Below are 16,343 nucleotides of genomic sequence, written 5' to 3'. Positions count from 1 at the left end.
CCACCAGACGGAGCGAGATGCAGACGACGTTTGCACCCACGTAGGGACGGGTTCACCGGCTTCAGGAGAAGCCACCGACTCGAGAGCGGGGTCGGGCGGAAACGCACACCCCACCCGCCCCCACGCAGGCGCCGCGCTTGTGGCGGCAAAACCGTCCCCCGACAGGAAAGCCCGAAGGTCGCGGAAATCCTTCCACACTTCTGTCAGCTCCTGTCGCCGACGGCGTCCGGCACGCGGCACGTTCTCAGCAGAGGGAAAGGACCGCGGGGTCGCCGAGCAGGCGTCCCGCGTGGACACAGGCAGGCTGGGCATGGCCTTGCGGGCTGCAGGACGCGGCCCGTCCGCACCACGGCGTGATCCTGCGCGGAGCCTCCTCGCCCTTGGAGAGTCTCTGACCTCAGAACCCGTCAGTTCCCAGAGGAGGCGACGCCCTCTGCCGGCGAAATCTGGTTCATGCATGTGATGTGCCCGCAGAGCCCCTGACCTCCCTGGGTTTAGTGTGTAACTTGCTGTGCATAAAATTCCCTGCATAATTTGTCAAAACACTTGCCCAAACCCCAACTAAATGTGGGGTCAGTCTTCCAAAGCCGTGTGAACACCGGCTCCCGCAGGCTCACTCTCAGCTCCTGTTCCGTCGGGACACCCGCCGTGTGACCGCGTCCACTCTCACCGCATCTTCTCATTTGTGTTTTGACGGAGCGAGGGAAGCCGTCCGGCAGAGGTGACCCTGCAGATCTCACTGGAGGGGACGTCCTCTGCACGGCGGCTCCCGTAGGGAGGCCCGCGTTTAACCTGCTTCGAACTGTCGCCTCCAGACCACAGATAGGGGCCGTGCAGAGTCCGGGCAGCATGAAGGTCGTTCACAATTCTGACCCCTGGACAGAGACAAACGGGAGCCTCTGACGGGTGCACGCAGCCCCCGAGGCCCCAGGACGCTCGTGCGTCTGAGGAAACCTAGATGCTGCTGGGGTGTGTCTCCTGCATGAGACACAGGGACCATAACACGGGCACAAATGACGCCAGAACAGGGAAGTTTCCAGAGTTCTTGGAGCTCATGGCGTCCAGGCCCATGATGGAAAAGCACAGCATTGGTCAAACCACGTCCACCCGGGTCTGCACTGCCTGCCGTCGGGGAGCTCCAGCCCGCGACTGCACGCCAGGGGCTGAGCGTCCTCACGCTTCCGGCCGGCGGATGGGGCGTCGGGCACGGTAGGAGCCACACCAGGTCCCGGGGCCACGTGGGGACCGTGTGGGTCTGCAAGCCATCCCCAGCCCCGCTGCCCACAGGTGCAGCCCCCGGTCCTGGGGCCACGTGGGGACCTCCCGTGGATGGGGTGGGGGAAGGATGCGCTACCACGGAGCTCCGAGCTCATTCTTGGTGACGCCGTGGCTCCTCGAGCAGACCCCACACACAGCTCCCGCGTGCCCACACCCACCCGCAGCCAGGAGGACACCCACGGGAGCCACCCAGCCTCCACCATGGACTTCCATCCACACTCCCCTCAGGCTGGACGTTGGACCTGCCTCTCTCAGCATCCGGGGACTGGAGCCTCGGAGAGGAGAGCCCGTGCTTCCGGCAGAGATGGCTGTGCCCCGTGACCTCTTGTCCGGGAAGGTTTCCATCCGCTCACCCCGTCAGCTCCTGACCATGTCCTCCCCGCAGCCAAGAACGCGATGGACAGGTGGTGTGGACCTTGATGTCGGTCCCACGTTGGGCCGAGGGTCTTCTGACACGACTGTGTGCCGGGTGCCTGGTGGGGACGCCGCGCACAGACCCCCCAACGGCACCAAACACCAGCCCCGGCACCGGCCCTGTCCCTCCAGGACTCCCGCCAGGAAGGCCTGACTGCACACCCTTTCCCAGTGCCCACAAGGACCGGCGAGCCCCTGGGCTCTCAGGACAGCCTACAAGCTACTGAAATGCAAGTCAATCAGCAGAAAAATCATCGCCTATGCAGTTGAATGAACATTCCGTTATTTTTAACGGAGTGAATTTGCACCTCCCCCAAGCAGCGGAATTTCCACAGACATAAACCGACTGTAACGATTCCGGCCGTCGGGGAGCGCACGCGGTCTCCCCACGCGGACTTCCTGCCGCTAACGAGACGCGTCGCCGTCGCGCGTTACTCCACAGACGGGGCCAGGCTGGAGTGCGGGAGCTCCGGGAACGATGGATAACGGGATCGTCCCCCACCCCGGCCCTGCGGATGCTCCCGTGTCCCCACCCCGCATCCCGCTGGCAAGTCCCCCGGGGCTCCTGGCTGGGGCAGCGGTGACGTGAGTGACCGCGTCTCCCCGTGTCCGGAGCCTGCGGCCCCGCCTGGACCAGCGCGTCTGTTCCAACTGCCCGACGCCAACACGGCGTCTCGCCCTCCGATGTGTGCATGTGTCGTGAGTGTGGCCGCGGTCTCGGCAGCTCCCGGCGCCTTTCACGCCCAGGCAGAGCTTCTCAAGCAGCCTCGCGGACGGGGGACGGGTCCACGTCAGCGGCGTCCTCAATCGTGATGACAACGTGTCAAAACAAAGCCACGGATCTTTAAACATTTATATTTTTGAACACTCCCAAAACTTCACAAAGTCATGCGACCTGTCACAAATCTCTTGGATTTTGCGACTTAGATGTTCCAAGTGTCAACACTAGGGCTGTATGGGGGCTTGTTGGAGAGTCTAGACGTGACCTTCTCCAACTCTGACGCTTGTCCACGGCAAACCTCCAAACCGGCCTCACGCACTTTGCAAAGACCCTGCAGTGACCGCGCGGACACCCCGCGGCCGGTGCCCACGTGGATGCGGCGCACAAATGCCGAGGGAACACGAACACCGTCAGGATTTTACGCCCAAATTATCCGTTAAAAAAAAATCCCCAACAGAAGATTCTCATTTCTTTTTGCTCTTTAAACGGATATTTCCATTCTATTGTTTCCCGAATGTAGGCTCTTACGCTTGAAAGTCTCACGTCTGTTTCCGCAGAGACCACCCCCGGTGGGGAGCGTCCAACACGGCGCTGGCGAGATGGCTGCCGCCGGCCTACGAAGACGGCATCAGTGAGCCCCGGGGGTGGAACCCTCACTTCCTGTACAGAGGCTTCCCGCTGCCCCCGGTAGGTGTCCCCCCGCCCCGGGACCTGGTCCCCGTGACGCTGCCAGACCGCCCCCACCCAGGAGGACGCCCGCGGCTGCGCCCAGGCTCCGGGCGTGTGCCCCGCGCACTGTGCTCTCCGTCCCCACAGACCTGCACCCGGCGGCTTTGCACCCCACTTCCCACCTCGGGGGCTGAGGGGTGGAGAGATGAGCGTCACCAGCAGTGACGGGGACAATGCAGACTTAGACTGAGGCTCAGCTGACTCTCGGCTCTTCATAGTCATTTCGGTATTTGGGGGTTTGTTTTTGTTAAAGATTTATTCATTTGGGGGGTAAGAGTAGAGGGAGAGGATCCCACGCAGACTCCCCGCTGGTCCCAGAGCCCAGCGTGACCTTTGACATCACAACCCTGAGATCACGACCTGAGCCGAAACCAAGGCTCGGTTGCTTGATCACTGAGGCACCCAGGTGCCCCTTATTTTGCGTTTTGATATAAATTCCTTTACCCGTAGGCAGAGGAGGAGGTCTAACCAAAGATACTTAAAAGTTAAGTAATTCACTCATTTGTGCAAAATGATGGTTGCTGCTTTACTCCCGGAGGCAAATTACTTGCTAAGAAAACTCATATACAATCCACTGATCAATTTGGCTAAAAAGTGGATATTTTGCCCTCAATTTGCTTATTTGCTTTCATGAATAAATCAGTCTGTCCGGTCTTATACTACGTATGACGATGGAATGCTCCAGAAATATGATAGTGACAGTCTGTTCGGTGTGAGCACGCTCGGAGACTGGTACTCTGTCCCCAGACCCCGACCTCGTGCACACACACGAGGACAATCTCTGGACAGATGCACAAGATACTCCTCACAGGTGTTACCTCCCCGCCCCCCACACAGGATGAATAGGGATGTGGACCTTTCCCTTACACTCCCCTGTTTGATTTATAAATGACATCTGAGGTGACCAGCTTCCCTGGGCCGTTCTCGTGGATGGCCGCCAGGCAGGATGACCGGTGCCCCTCAAGCTGGGAGCAACGTCGGAGCTGGTGGCTGGGCCCTGGGGGAGGGCATGGGCCCCCCGGCTGCACTCGTCCCTGTCCCTTTCTGCAGGATACTCTCGGCCTCCGTTTGACTGTCCCTAACAGATGTAGTCACACTTTCCCCATCCTGTTCGATGCCCCAAGGCTCTCGGGGCTCAGTGTGAAGGGACTAGGATTCTGTAAACCCGTGTTTCCCAGAATCACGTGGCTACTTGCAACGACTGGTGCTCAGACATCGTTAACATGGGCTGCTGGGTTCCTGCACAGACTACTCCACGTCACCACCCTCCAGTTCCGGAGGAGACGGGCTCACCGGGCTGCCGCCAGGCGTGGGCAAGGCTGTGGGGGATCCTCTTCCCGGGCCCCCAGGTCCACGTCCCCTCCAACGACAGGCAGAGAGACTCTCAGATTTTAAAAACCATGTGATTGCATTGGACCACTTGGAACCTCAGAAGAGCCCCTGTGTCAAGGTCCCGACACTAATCACATCTGCAAACCTGTAGAGGCCTGAGAACAGCCCCACGCCCCCGGCCCCGCCCTCTGGGTCACGGCCCTTATCACACCAACGGCTCCCCGTCCGTGAGCGGACGCCCGACCCGCGGCTCCCCCTGTGTCCTCTTTGCGGATTCCCATCCCGCGTGACACGCTGGTCTCTGTCACAGGTCCGGGAGGTGACAAGACAAGTCATTCAGGTCCCCAACGAGGCCGTCACTGAGGACGAGCAGTACTCCGACCTCCTGGCAGCGTGGGGACAATACATTGACCACGACATTGCGTTCACCCCCCAGAGCACCAGCAAGGCTGCGTTTGGGGGAGGAGCTGACTGCGAGCTGACGTGTGAAAACCAAAACCCATGTTTTCCCATACAGGTAGAATTTTAAACTGTTTGACTATTTACTATGAAAGAAACAGATGTCATTTTAGAAATCAAACAGGGAAGGTCCACATCCCCATGCGTCCCGTGCAGGGGGCAGGGAGGTAACACCTGTGAGGAGTATCCTGTGCATCTGTCCAGAAATTGTCCTCGTGTGTGTGTGCACGTATGCAAGCACGTGTGTGTGTGTGCACACGTGTGCACATGTGTGCGTGCTCTGACCCCTACAGCGGACGGGCCCTGCTGTGTGTGTCATTCAGAACCTGTTGTAATTAGCCGACATCGCACCGTATTGTTAAGTGGACAGACATTCGACTTCCTAAAGTCTGCACGGTAACGCATTCACCTATTTGCTTGCTCACGAGCATTTATGTTTCAAGCTTTGCTGTTTTCACGCCAACACAAATAGCGCAGTGAAGTGTGCCCCTCCGGACACGAGCCGCCATGCCCCTGTGTCCGTCTGTCGGGCAAGCTGCCCGGGGTTCGGCTGCAGAGCTAGAGGGCGGCGCCCATGGTGGTTGCTATGAATCCCGCAGAACAGGTCTTCCTAAATACGGTTCTCATTTTCCCTCTCACCACGCTGACCCCGGCAGGAGCCCGTGACAGGCTAGGACTGAGGGCAGGGGACAGGAGTGGACGGGTCAGACAGCGCCCCCCAGGCCGATGACCGTGGCCAGCCTGGAGCCTCCCCGGTGCCCGCAGAGGCTGTGACGGCGTCTCCCTTTCCCGCAGCTGCCCGGCAACACCTCAGGGAGCGGGGGCGGCTCCTGTTTGCCGTTCTACCGGTCCTCTGCCGCCTGTGGCACCGGGATGCAAGGCGCCTTCTTCGGGAACCTGAGCTCGGCCAACCCGCGGCAGCAGATGAACGGGCTGACGTCTTTCCTGGACGCGTCCACGGTGTACGGCAGCTCCCCGGCCTCGGAGAAACAGCTGCGCAACTGGACGAGCCCCGAGGGGCTGCTCCGGGTCAACACGCGCCACTGGGACGCCGGCCGCGCCTACCTGCCCTTCACACGGCCCGCCGCCTGCGCACCTGAGCCTGGCCCCCGCGGGACGGCCGCGGCGCCCTGCTTCCTGGCGGGGGACAGCCGAGCCAGCGAGGTGCCCACTCTGACGGCCCTGCACACGCTGTGGCTGCGTGAGCACAACCGGCTGGCCTCGGCGCTCAAGGCTCTGAACGCGCACTGGAGCGCCCACACGGCCTACCAGGAGGCGCGAAAGGTGGTGGGCGCCCTGCACCAGGTGCGAGGTCCCCGGGGGTGCTGGGGGCGCGGAGGCGGGGTTGGAGCAGAGAGAGGGATCCCAGCACGCAGACAGGGTGGGGGGGGGGCTTCCGGGACACACGCCACAGTCGGACGCGCCCCTGCGAGTCACGACCTCGCATCGCAGGTGAGCACACGCGGAGCCGGTGAAGCGAACCGGGGGACCACACGGACGTGCGAACGGGATTCGGTAGAGCTGGAGGGCGGGAAACCTGTCGTATGTCAGACAGCCTGTCAGACCCACTCCAAACTCCAACAAGTGGCCGGGGGCCCCGGGGGCGGGGCGGGGGGCTCCCGGGGTTCCCGGTGGGGGGTCTTTCCCCTCCCTCGCCGTGGGGGGCTCCCGGCTGTGTCCCCCTGACAGCGGTGTGCTTGGCTTGGTTGTGCCCATGCCCCTTCCCCGAACGAGGGCTCCGTGGCACACGCTGTCTAACCTCGCACTGCGCTCCAGCCGCTGGACCGGACCGCGCACAGTGGACGCTTGGCAATGTGTACGGAGGTTGCGTGTGCAGCCCAGTCCCGTGACCCAGGAGCCCCGCCCCCGTCTGCCCAGGACCGGGCCACATTTCTCAGCTTCACTGTTCACTTTCAGATTCCCTGGAGTGATTTTTCAGTCAATAGCTTCTCTTCGGTGTTTTTTGCAAATATCTCGGGAACTCCAAAACGACAAGAGGTTGTGTTTAGCGTTGATAAACCCTTGCCAGGAGGTGGGCTGCGTCGGAGGGGTTCTCGCAAGGCCATCCGTCTTTCCTGCTTCTGTGGTCTGGATCTTTCCCTTCCTGGAAAGCCTCATGTCCTTGAAAGAAACATCCGCAGGTCAGAAGACAGAGAGCACGCTCAGTCCCACGGCCGATGACTCAGCTCTGAGCAGCCAGGCCCAGGGACACGTGGCCTGGCCTTAGCTCCCGTCCCCCGCGCCCCCGCACCCGAAGCAGAGGCAAGCCTCTGCCTCCTGACCCGCAAAGTCCCACGACAGCCCCAATCTGTCTGACAGAGCCCCATGGTGCTCCCCACCAAGGCATTTACCCCAACTTCAGCAGCTCATTCCCCCGGGTACCCCCTGCCCTGGACAGACAGCCCTATATGGGCATGTCCCCAAGGTCTCTGTCTCCACTGGTGCCCCTGCGGGTCAGGACAATGGGCCCTATGACCCCTGGGACCTCAAGTCAAGCTTCAGAGAAGGGGAGAGGGAAGCAGAGGTCATTAGAATCTCTTCCACTGGAATTTAAAGCTGCCTCGTGTTCCTGGCGGGGGAGAGGAAGACCGTTTTCCTTGTGGGGACAAGAAGCAGATGTGGAGCCCTGCCCACGCCGGGCAGCAAGGTCCACACTGAGCTCTCGTACAGGGAAGGCTGCGGACACGTCTGGGGTCTGGACTGAGGGCCGGGTTCTGCGTGACTAAGTCGTCCCTACTCCGTACCCATCAGTGGCCCAGGTGCTTCTCACTCATCCCCGAACCAGCTCTGGGATGACCCATCAGACAAGGAGCACTGGACCAGCCTCCAGACCCCGGAGCTGAAAGCGGGCTCAGCGGCAGCCTGGGGCTCTGTGCGTCCACCCTTCTGCCGGCTCTAGGCTGCACACCAGCTGCTCCCCGGTGCGCGCCCGCGAAGTGCAAATCAGAAAACACGTCCTGCTCGGAGGGGACCTGTTCTGAGGGTGCAGGTGGGAGCTTTCTTCCAACGACCGGAGAAGGAGTAGCTTGCCCGCTGCACGGAGAAGCTACAACCAAAGACCTTTACGTTCTCGACAGAACTGTTCCTTTCGGCTTCTACCTCATCGGACGCCACTTATTGACCCAAATCCCTTTAATCCTGGAAGAATTTGATGCTGATTTTTACGGCAAAGAGAATGACTGGTAGAGCTCCCAGCAGAGCCCTTGTCCCTGACCCTGCGGGGGGCACCGAACAGAAACCACAGGACGAGGGTGGGTGGCCTTGTTGCCGCTGATGGGGCTCCTCAGAGGCATGGGCACCGGAATCAGAGACCCAGGCCGCCCACAGTCGTGCCCCCGGGGTGCTCAGGCTCGAGCAGCCTCCCGGGCGGCCACAGCCCCACCCAGGTCCCTCGAAGGGCCAGCATCTGGCTCGCAGAACTCCCGAGGACCAGAACAAACGGACCGGCACCTTTCTGGGAAGTCACTCGGAGGCCCTAGCGCAGGGCGGGTCGACGACAGAGAGCCGATCCCGTCAGCGGACCTCGGGGTCCTGCTGTCATGAAAGATGCCCGCTACGGCCCGTGGGCCACACCCGTCCTGTCCCTTTAGAGAACACGCTGTATCTTCCAGGCTGAGACCAAACCGGGACAAGACCTCGTTCACAAAACCCAGGCCCGGTCTGGGCTCCCGTGAGGCCCCCACCAGCCCCCTTCCTCCTGTGTCTGTTGTGACGAGCTCCCAAGCTGGCAGACACGCATCGGGGAGGAAGGAGCGGCACAGGGTCCCGACGTCACTTTCAGTCTTCCAGAGCCAGGCAGAGGGCGGGTGCCCTTCAACGGGGCAGTGGGGGGGGGCGCTTCCGTACAGCTTCTGGGGAGGCGTCCTCAGCACGCACGGACCCACCGGGTAAAAATCCATCTGCCGTACGGAGACCACACAACAGACCCAACAGAGAAAACCGTGTATGTTTTCTACTCTCACAAAAACTGCGTGAAAAAGGCTTTTCCGGAAAAGGAAGCCACATCCGAAGGCCACCCACCTCCGCACGCACCAGAGTCGCACAGGCACGGAGTCGGGGCTGGGGCTTGGACCTCCTGGGTCGGGACCTGGGCCTCCTCGGTTCAGGCTCCTTGAAGCGCCCGGATCCCTGCCTCCTGAGCTCAGCACTGCTGGTGCCCGCGGTGAAGGGGGCGAGGAGGTTGGGGGAGGGGTGCGGCGTGGCAGCCAGTCTGTGTGGTGTGCCCCAAGCTTTACGTGCCCTGCCCTGCCCTGGGGGTGTTTGGGGGTGTCACTGACATGCCCCCCAAACCCCATAAGTCTCAGAGCTGTGAGGGGGCTCTTGGGATCCATTCACCTGTTCACCTGTTCCCTGAACGGGACGGTGTGTCCTTCCTGGGACAACTCTGGCCCCCGCGGATGTGCAGGAGAAAGTCCTTCCCTGTTGCTGGATGTGGCCCAAGTCTGGAACATGGGCCCTGCTGCCGGTCACCCCTGCTCAGAAGCTCTCCTGTTTTCCTCTCTCCGTAGATCATCACCATGAGGGATTATGTCCCCAAAATCCTGGGCCCCGAGGCCTTCCAGAAGCACGTGGGCCCTTATGAGGGCTATGACCCTGCTGTGGACCCCACCGTGTCCAATGTGTTTTCCACGGCTGCCTTCCGCTTTGGCCATGCCACCGTGCACCCCCTGGTGAGGCGGCTGGACGCCCACTTCCAGGAGCCTCCGGGCCTCCCCCCACTGCGGCTGCAGGACGCCTTCTTCAGTCCCTGGAGGCTCCTCAAGGAAGGTGCGTCTCCCTTCACGCCGGGGCTCGGCCTCCCTCGGGTGGCTGCCCTGGACCACGCCCCCCGACCCTGTTTATCGATGGCCCTGGGCCACCCCTGTTTTTGCTCTGGGGGTCCCCAGAGGCCAGACAGTCGTGATAAAGGACCCATGTGATCAGGGTGGCAGGGAACCGAGAGGTGGGCTTCTCCATAAAGGGTCCCGTGGGGCAGGCTGGTCCTTAGAGGTGAGGGGAGCAGGTGCCCCGACCGACACCCCTCTGTCCGGCCCCCCTGCCCGTTAGACTCCAGCTTCCCCTCCTGCAGGCATCCCACTGCGGGAAACGACACGGAAGCTTCAGGACTGCCGCGCTCCTTCTCGGGGTTCCCTTCGGACCCGAGGCCTGCCCCCTGCACCTGCTGGTCAGTCCCCGGGAACCCAGACAGGTGCTCACCCACCCCCACGGCAGAACCCAAGCAGTACTCAGAAACCCTCAGAATCGCGTAAAGTGAAGTCGTGACCTCACATTCGCGATCTTGAAGGGTTTCCCATTAAGAACAAGCAGAGTTCCACCAGGACTCGTGGGATGACCGCCTCTCGCCCCTGCTGTTTTCCAGGCGGCTTGGACCCCCTGGTGAGGGGCCTCCTGGCGAGACCAGCCAAGCGGCAGGTGCCGGAGCAGCTGATGAACGAGGAGCTGACGGAGAGGCTGTTCGTGCTGGGCAGCTCGGGCGGGCTGGACCTGGCGTCCATCAACCTGCAGCGGGGCCGGGACCACGGCCTGCCAGGTGCGCCCGCCCCGCTCCTCCCTGCTCCCGTCCCGCGGGGGCTGCGGGCGGCCCCCTCCGAGCCTCTTCTATCAGAAGCGGCGTCTCCAGTCCCCGGCCACCTTCCAGAGCTCTGGTCTGTCCCCGGGGAGCCTGACCAGTGTTGCTTGGAGGGCAGGGACCCGTGGGGCGGGCGGGAGCGGTTCCCGAACAGGAGAGGCGGTGGTCTGGCCTGGCGCACGTTGGGAAGTTAGAAGGCCCCCTGTCCCGCCCATCTGCCCCTCTCACCACCCCAGGCCCCTGCGCTCCTCCGGCTGCCTCCAGGCGGTCTCTCACCAGTGGTCCCATCCCTTGGCCACTCCAGGAGCGGGAACCTTCTTCTCAGGCCGGTCCCCGCTCCTCCTCCCACCTGCTGTGCCCACTCCAACCCGATCCCCTACATCTGTCCCAACACTCCCCACCGCTCCCGGAGGCCGGCCCTCACACCCTGCCCCCGTGGCCTTTCCTCCCGGGGCCCCCGTGGTTCAGCTCTCTGGTCCGCTCTGCAGCCGTGCGAGGCCCCCAGCCGGCTGGTCCACGAGTGCACCCCTGCCTGTCTCCTGGGGCGCTGCTCCAGGTCAGGGCACACCCGCACACGTCCCTCACGGACCCACCCGGGGAGCCAGGTGATCGGTCAGGACACATGCTGCTCTGGCCTCCCCCTCAAAGCCCCAGGAGGTTGAATCCTGACCACTGCACAATACGGTGTCTTCCTACTGTGTCTGCGAGCATGCCCTCCAGTAAGACCCCAACCGTGGTGCTGGAACATTCCGGCACGTTCCGTTCTGCGGGGCACGAGGTAGTGGGGTGGTTTCTGCAGGCTACAATGCATGGCGGGCGTTCTGCGGCCTGCCCAGACTGCAGACGCGGGCCGACCTGCACGCCGCCCTCGCCAACGCCAGCATCGCGGGCCGGATAATGGACCTGTACGGGCACCCCGACAACATCGACGTCTGGCTGGGCGGCCTGGCCGAGACCTTCCTGCCCCAGGCGCGCACGGGTCCGCTGTTCGCGTGCCTCATTGGGAGACAGATGAAGGCCCTGAGGGACGGAGACCGGTAGGTGCCTCAGCTGGGCACGTCTGCGGCCCCCAGCCCGCGCAGGCCCCAGCACAGCGGTCGTGGGCCCTCACGCGGCCCGGCTGTCTCCGTGGGGCCGTGAGCCCGGGTCTCGCGCCTGAGCAGCCATCGCGTGGTGACGCCCAGAAAGCCTCTCCGCGTGTTCTTTCACGGGTCTGCCAAGTCGGGCAGGGGCGCTGGCCGAGGAAGGAGGCCCAGGCCCAGGGACGGCGTCCGAGCGCGGGGCGGGTTTGCCGCCCCTCTGTCGGCGTGCCCGGGGCCGCTGTCCCGCGAAGGCCCCCGGGGGAGTCAGGAAGCCAGCCCCTCATTCCCGGCCCGGTGGGTCAGGACGGAGGGGTCTGGGGGCACTCGGACGGGGACGACGGCGCAGGACACGCCGTCCGGCCCGACGGGAGGCGCCCTCAGCCGCGGGCTCTCCTCTCCTGTGCAGGTTCTGGTGGGAGAGCCCCGGGGTGTTCACCGAGGCCCAGCGGCGCGAGCTGGCGAGGCATTCCCTGTCCCGGCTCATCTGTGACAACACGGGCCTCCCCAGCGTGCCTGCTGATGCCTTCCAAACCGGGAGATTCCCGCGCGACTTTGAGGCGTGTGAGAACATTCCGGGTTTGAACCTGGACGTGTGGAGGGAGCCCCCTCCTCGAGGTGACGTGAAGCACTTTTGAGATTAGGTTGTAGCATGTGGGGCGTTTTCAAGACTGTCGTGTGCCACAAGGCATGCCCAAAGGGGGAGGTGAGCCCCCCACGTCTGCGCTGCGGCCGGGACCCCCGAGGGGGGGTGGGCAGGTGTGTGGATGAGCACCTGGCTGTCGGGGCACAGGGCTTCCCCAGGCCTCCGTGACGCTGTCCGCAGAGACACACCTGGTGCCGAGAAGCCGTGTGCCCACTAGGCTGCGGGCGAGACGGCTCTGGCTGGAAGGCAGGGAGTGGGGGGAGGCAAGTAAGTGGGAGAGGTCAAGGAAGTGAGGGAGGTGGGGAGGTGAGGGGGAGGAGGTGGTGGGTTAAAAAGGGGGAGAGAGGGTGGGGGCGACGAGGAGGTGAGGGAAGTGAGAGAGGTGAGGGGTGAGGGACGTGAGGAGGTGGGGGAGGTGAGGTGGGGAAGGTGAAGATCAGAGAAGTAGGGAGGTGAGTGGGTGAGGGTGTGAGGGAGGTGACAGGGGAGGAGGTGAGGGGCTGAGGGGGTGAGGAAGTGAGGGGGTGAGGAGGTGAGGGGGTAAGGGGGTAAAGGGGTGAGGGGGTGAAGGGGTGAGGGGGTGAAGGGGTGAAGAGGTGAAGGGTGAGGGGGTGAAGGGGTGAGGGGGTGAGGGGGTGGAGGGTAAGGAGGTGAGGGGGTGAGGGGTTGAGGAGGTGAGGGGGTGAAGGGGTGAGGGATGAGGAGGTGAGGGGTGAAGGGGTGAGGAAGTGAGGGGGTGAGGAAGTGAGGGGGTGAGGGGGTGAGGAGGTGAGGGGGTGAAGGGGTGAGGGGGTGAAGGGGTGAGGGGGTGAAGGGGTGAGGAGGTGAGGGGGTGAAGGGGTGAGGGGTGAAGGGGTGAGGAGGTGAGGATGTGAGGGGTGAGGATGTGAGGGGGTGAGGAGGTGAGCGGGTGAGGGGTGAAGGGGTGAGGAGTGCAGGGGTGAGGAGGTGAAGGGGTGAAGGGGTGAGGAGTGAAGGGGTGAGGGGGTGAGGGCCCTGAGGGCTAGGTGGGCAGAGGGCTCGGAGCAGGAGGAAGGCGCGTGGGGCCGGGCGCCGTGCTGGGCGAGGACGCGCTGCAGGGTCGGCTCAGGGCAGGGACGGACGCGGCGGGGGCCCCCCTCACTGCCGCCGCCGCCCGTCGTGCGCAGCCCGGACGGAACCACGGGACGTGGGGCCCCTGCGGCCGGAGGCCACGGAGACGGGGAGGGGCCCGGGAGCGAAGGCTGGGTGGGGTCTGTCGCCGTCTGGTGCAGGTGACGCGTGCGGCCTCCCCGACGGCGTGGACAACGGGGACCTGGCGCTCTGCGGCGAGACCGGACGGCGCGTGCTCGTGTTCTCCTGCCGCCACGGCTTCCAGCTGCAGGGACAGGAGCAGGTGGCCTGCGCCCCCCGCGGCCTGCTCCGGCCGCCCGTGTGCCGAGGTCAGTGGCTCCGCAGACGCCGGCTTTACTGACTTTCCCCCCAGATCTGCGGTTTGCAAACAGGAAGTCAGAGCGGGTGTCGCCGGGAGAAGGGGCCGGGCGCGTCGTCCTCTTCCGCGGAGCCCTGCCGGCTCCGAGCCCGGCGTCCCCCCAGGCTGACGCGCCCTGCACGCCGCGTGCCGGATAACGAAGCCCTGAGACAGTCGCGTCCCAGCGCGGCCATCGGGCTGACGCCGGCGGGAAGGGGACGCGTTAGTGACTCACGGGAAGAGCTTCCCGAGCCTCCTCGATGAAGCCCAAGAGAACGGCTTCCGCTCGGGACGGCCCGGAACAGGCTTGTCCTGGCCGCGTCCTCATCCCCGCACGCGTCTGAGGGTGGCCATGCGGCCGGCGCGAGCGCGAGTGGGAGCCCCCGGGTCCGCCCCGGGGGCCCCGTGCCCCGCTCGGCTGGTCAGAACGGTGTCGGAGGCGGGGGGCGCTCGGGTGACGGGCCTGGGTCCCCCGGCCGCTCCCCCTGCGAGGCGGGCAGAGGGACCCCTCCCGGGGGCCTTCTGGGCGCCAGACCCTGAGGTTGGGGTCCCTGGTGAGAGCGGCCGGGACCCCCGCAGGAAGGACCCAGGACCGGAATGCGTGACCCCGAGAGCGGGCGGGAGGTGGAGGCCTGGGGAGCGCGCCCCACTCGCGGGCCCACGGGCCACGGCCACGGCTGTCTGCGGCAGAGCCTGGTGCCCGGCGGGGAGCCGCGTGCGGCCGGGCACAAGGGAGAGAGACGAGCTCACGCCGGGGTTCCCGCGGAGGACGATGACGACGGTCTGGGGACGGGCGCTGGTAACAGCTGCACGGACGTCGCAACACACCCAGTTAGACGGTTCCGACAGGCAGTTTCTCCTCCGGAACAAGAGTCGCGTCTCAGTTTCGGATGTTGGGACTGTCCTGTCCTGGGAGGGCGGCCGCGCCCCCTGCTTCTGGCTCAGTTCTGCAGGAAGGTGGAGGAGACCGTGAGCACCCAGGCCCGCGAGTCCCGTGCACCTGCCAGGCTCGCGGCAGCGTCTCACGGCGGCCCCACGGCGGCCCGGGTCTCCGGCTGCAGAACCGGGTCCAGGGAGTGCCCGATGGTAGCCGCTGGCCCAGGAAGAGCGGGGTCAGAGCCTGCCAGTGCCGGGGACACGATGCCAAACGCACGACCACACGCGGAAACCTTTGCTCCCGGATTTGCACCAGCAGGCCATGAGCGGCTGGGCCGGTGAGCACCTGCGCCACCTCAGCCATGAGGACAGGGAGACCGCCCAGAGAGCTCCCGCAGACTCGCCTTCCAGAAAGTTCACCGCGCAGGACCCTACGTGCCATGTGCCTCACACCCTTTTTGCCTAAACACATTTGACATGTTGATTTGGGCTGTTTTCAGTATTTGTGACCCCAGAGCTCTATGCCTCACGTCCCCTCTCCGCCCACCCGTCACGCCGTTCCTCTTCCTTACCCCGCAAACCAACAACCACTGCCCCCCTCAAGTGGGCCGCAAATGACCAGGTGCCTGGCCCGTGCCTGGCTCGTACTGACCGCTAGCCGTGAGCCTCCTGAGCCCGACGGCTGCTCCTGGGGGTGACAGGGTGATGCTGGCGGACGGCTGGGGTGCAGCCCGCCGCGTGGGCATGGTTCCTGGCTTGTGGGGGTTCTGGCAACAGAGGAGCAGCTCCGGGATCCCCAGCCCAAGTCGGGACCCGCGAGGCTCCCAAGACCTGGTTGGGCGGGTCGGGTCTGAGAAGGCCGGCCGACCCGCTCTCGCTGGACCTCGCTCCCCACTGGCCGTGACCCGGTCCGTGACCCCGCGCGCCTGGCCTGGACCCCCTCAGCGGCTTCCCAGTCTGCCTCCCAAACCCACGGCCTCTGTGACTCCGCCTCGTTCCTCGGACACAGGACGGCCCAAGAGGGCGTGATGGTCGTGTCATCCAACACGGGCTCAGGGATCGGTTACGTACGGCGTCTGTTGACACTAAGCCCCCCTGTGTTTCCTGGAATTGGGCGGAAGAGAAACGTTTAATCTGAAGGAAAACGGACTTGGCGAGTCACCAGGAAACAGGCCTCAGGAATCCAGTGAGGGGTCCCAGGTTCCAGGCAGAAGGAGACGTGAGGGCAGCACCCCTTCCTCACCAGCGGCGGCCCACCCATGGGCACCGGCTCACCGGGCCTGGGAGCCTCAGCTCCAACTCCGCACTGGGCAGCCTGTGCTCTTCTGTGGGCCAGGGTCGAGGGTCAGAGGCTCGTGGCCTGAGGCCTCACACGCTCTCCGAGGGTGAGCCGTCCAGTTGGAAGAGTCCGCGTGGACGCACAGACCCAGCCCTGCCCTGGCCACCCCCCTCTCACCCACCCCTGTCCCACAGCAGGCCACATCCCACTCGGGGGGGAAGGTGCCAACCTCCTGGAGAGGCTCTGGCCCCACATAGAACGGGGCCCAGCTGCCCAGTGAGCCCAGCTTGCCGCGAGCTGCTGGTGACCCCGCGGCGCAACCCGCCCGCGCCCCAGTCACCTCCGCTCACGCAGGAGCACTTGGCACAGAGCTTGAGCGGACGGGAGCAGCAGCCCGGGGGGGACGGGAGCAGCCTCAGTGTGGGCGGGGCTCCCCACAGGATCACGGCCACACCGTGCAGCATGGTCACGACGTGGCTGACTGCCTGCCGAGCTGACCTCGGAGGGCACC

General features: G+C 64.4%; 1 protein-coding gene across 1 annotated transcript in view; it reads left to right on the top strand.

The window, feature by feature from the left end:
- TPO (thyroid peroxidase) overlaps positions 1-16,343 on the top strand; it is a gene marked incomplete at both ends in the record, with an annotated part of 48,730 nt that overhangs the window by 18,024 nt on the left and 14,363 nt on the right. Inside the window, 8 exons of the mRNA XM_080813702.1 lie at positions 2,971-3,100; positions 4,785-4,991; positions 5,729-6,238; positions 9,442-9,700; positions 10,293-10,463; positions 11,302-11,539; positions 11,991-12,199; positions 13,481-13,648. Of these exons, the coding sequence (XP_080669828.1) occupies positions 2,971-3,100; positions 4,785-4,991; positions 5,729-6,238; positions 9,442-9,700; positions 10,293-10,463; positions 11,302-11,539; positions 11,991-12,199; positions 13,481-13,648 (1,892 nt within the window). The remainder of the gene's footprint in view (positions 1-2,970; positions 3,101-4,784; positions 4,992-5,728; positions 6,239-9,441; positions 9,701-10,292; positions 10,464-11,301; positions 11,540-11,990; positions 12,200-13,480; positions 13,649-16,343) is intronic.

This window comes from Martes martes (genome assembly GCF_963455335.1).
Source record: "Martes martes genome assembly, chromosome: 9".
NCBI classification, from domain to species: Eukaryota; Metazoa; Chordata; class Mammalia; order Carnivora; family Mustelidae; genus Martes; species Martes martes.
The sequence above is the reverse complement of the archived record's forward strand: the minus strand, read 5'-3'. Positions and strand labels throughout refer to the sequence as shown.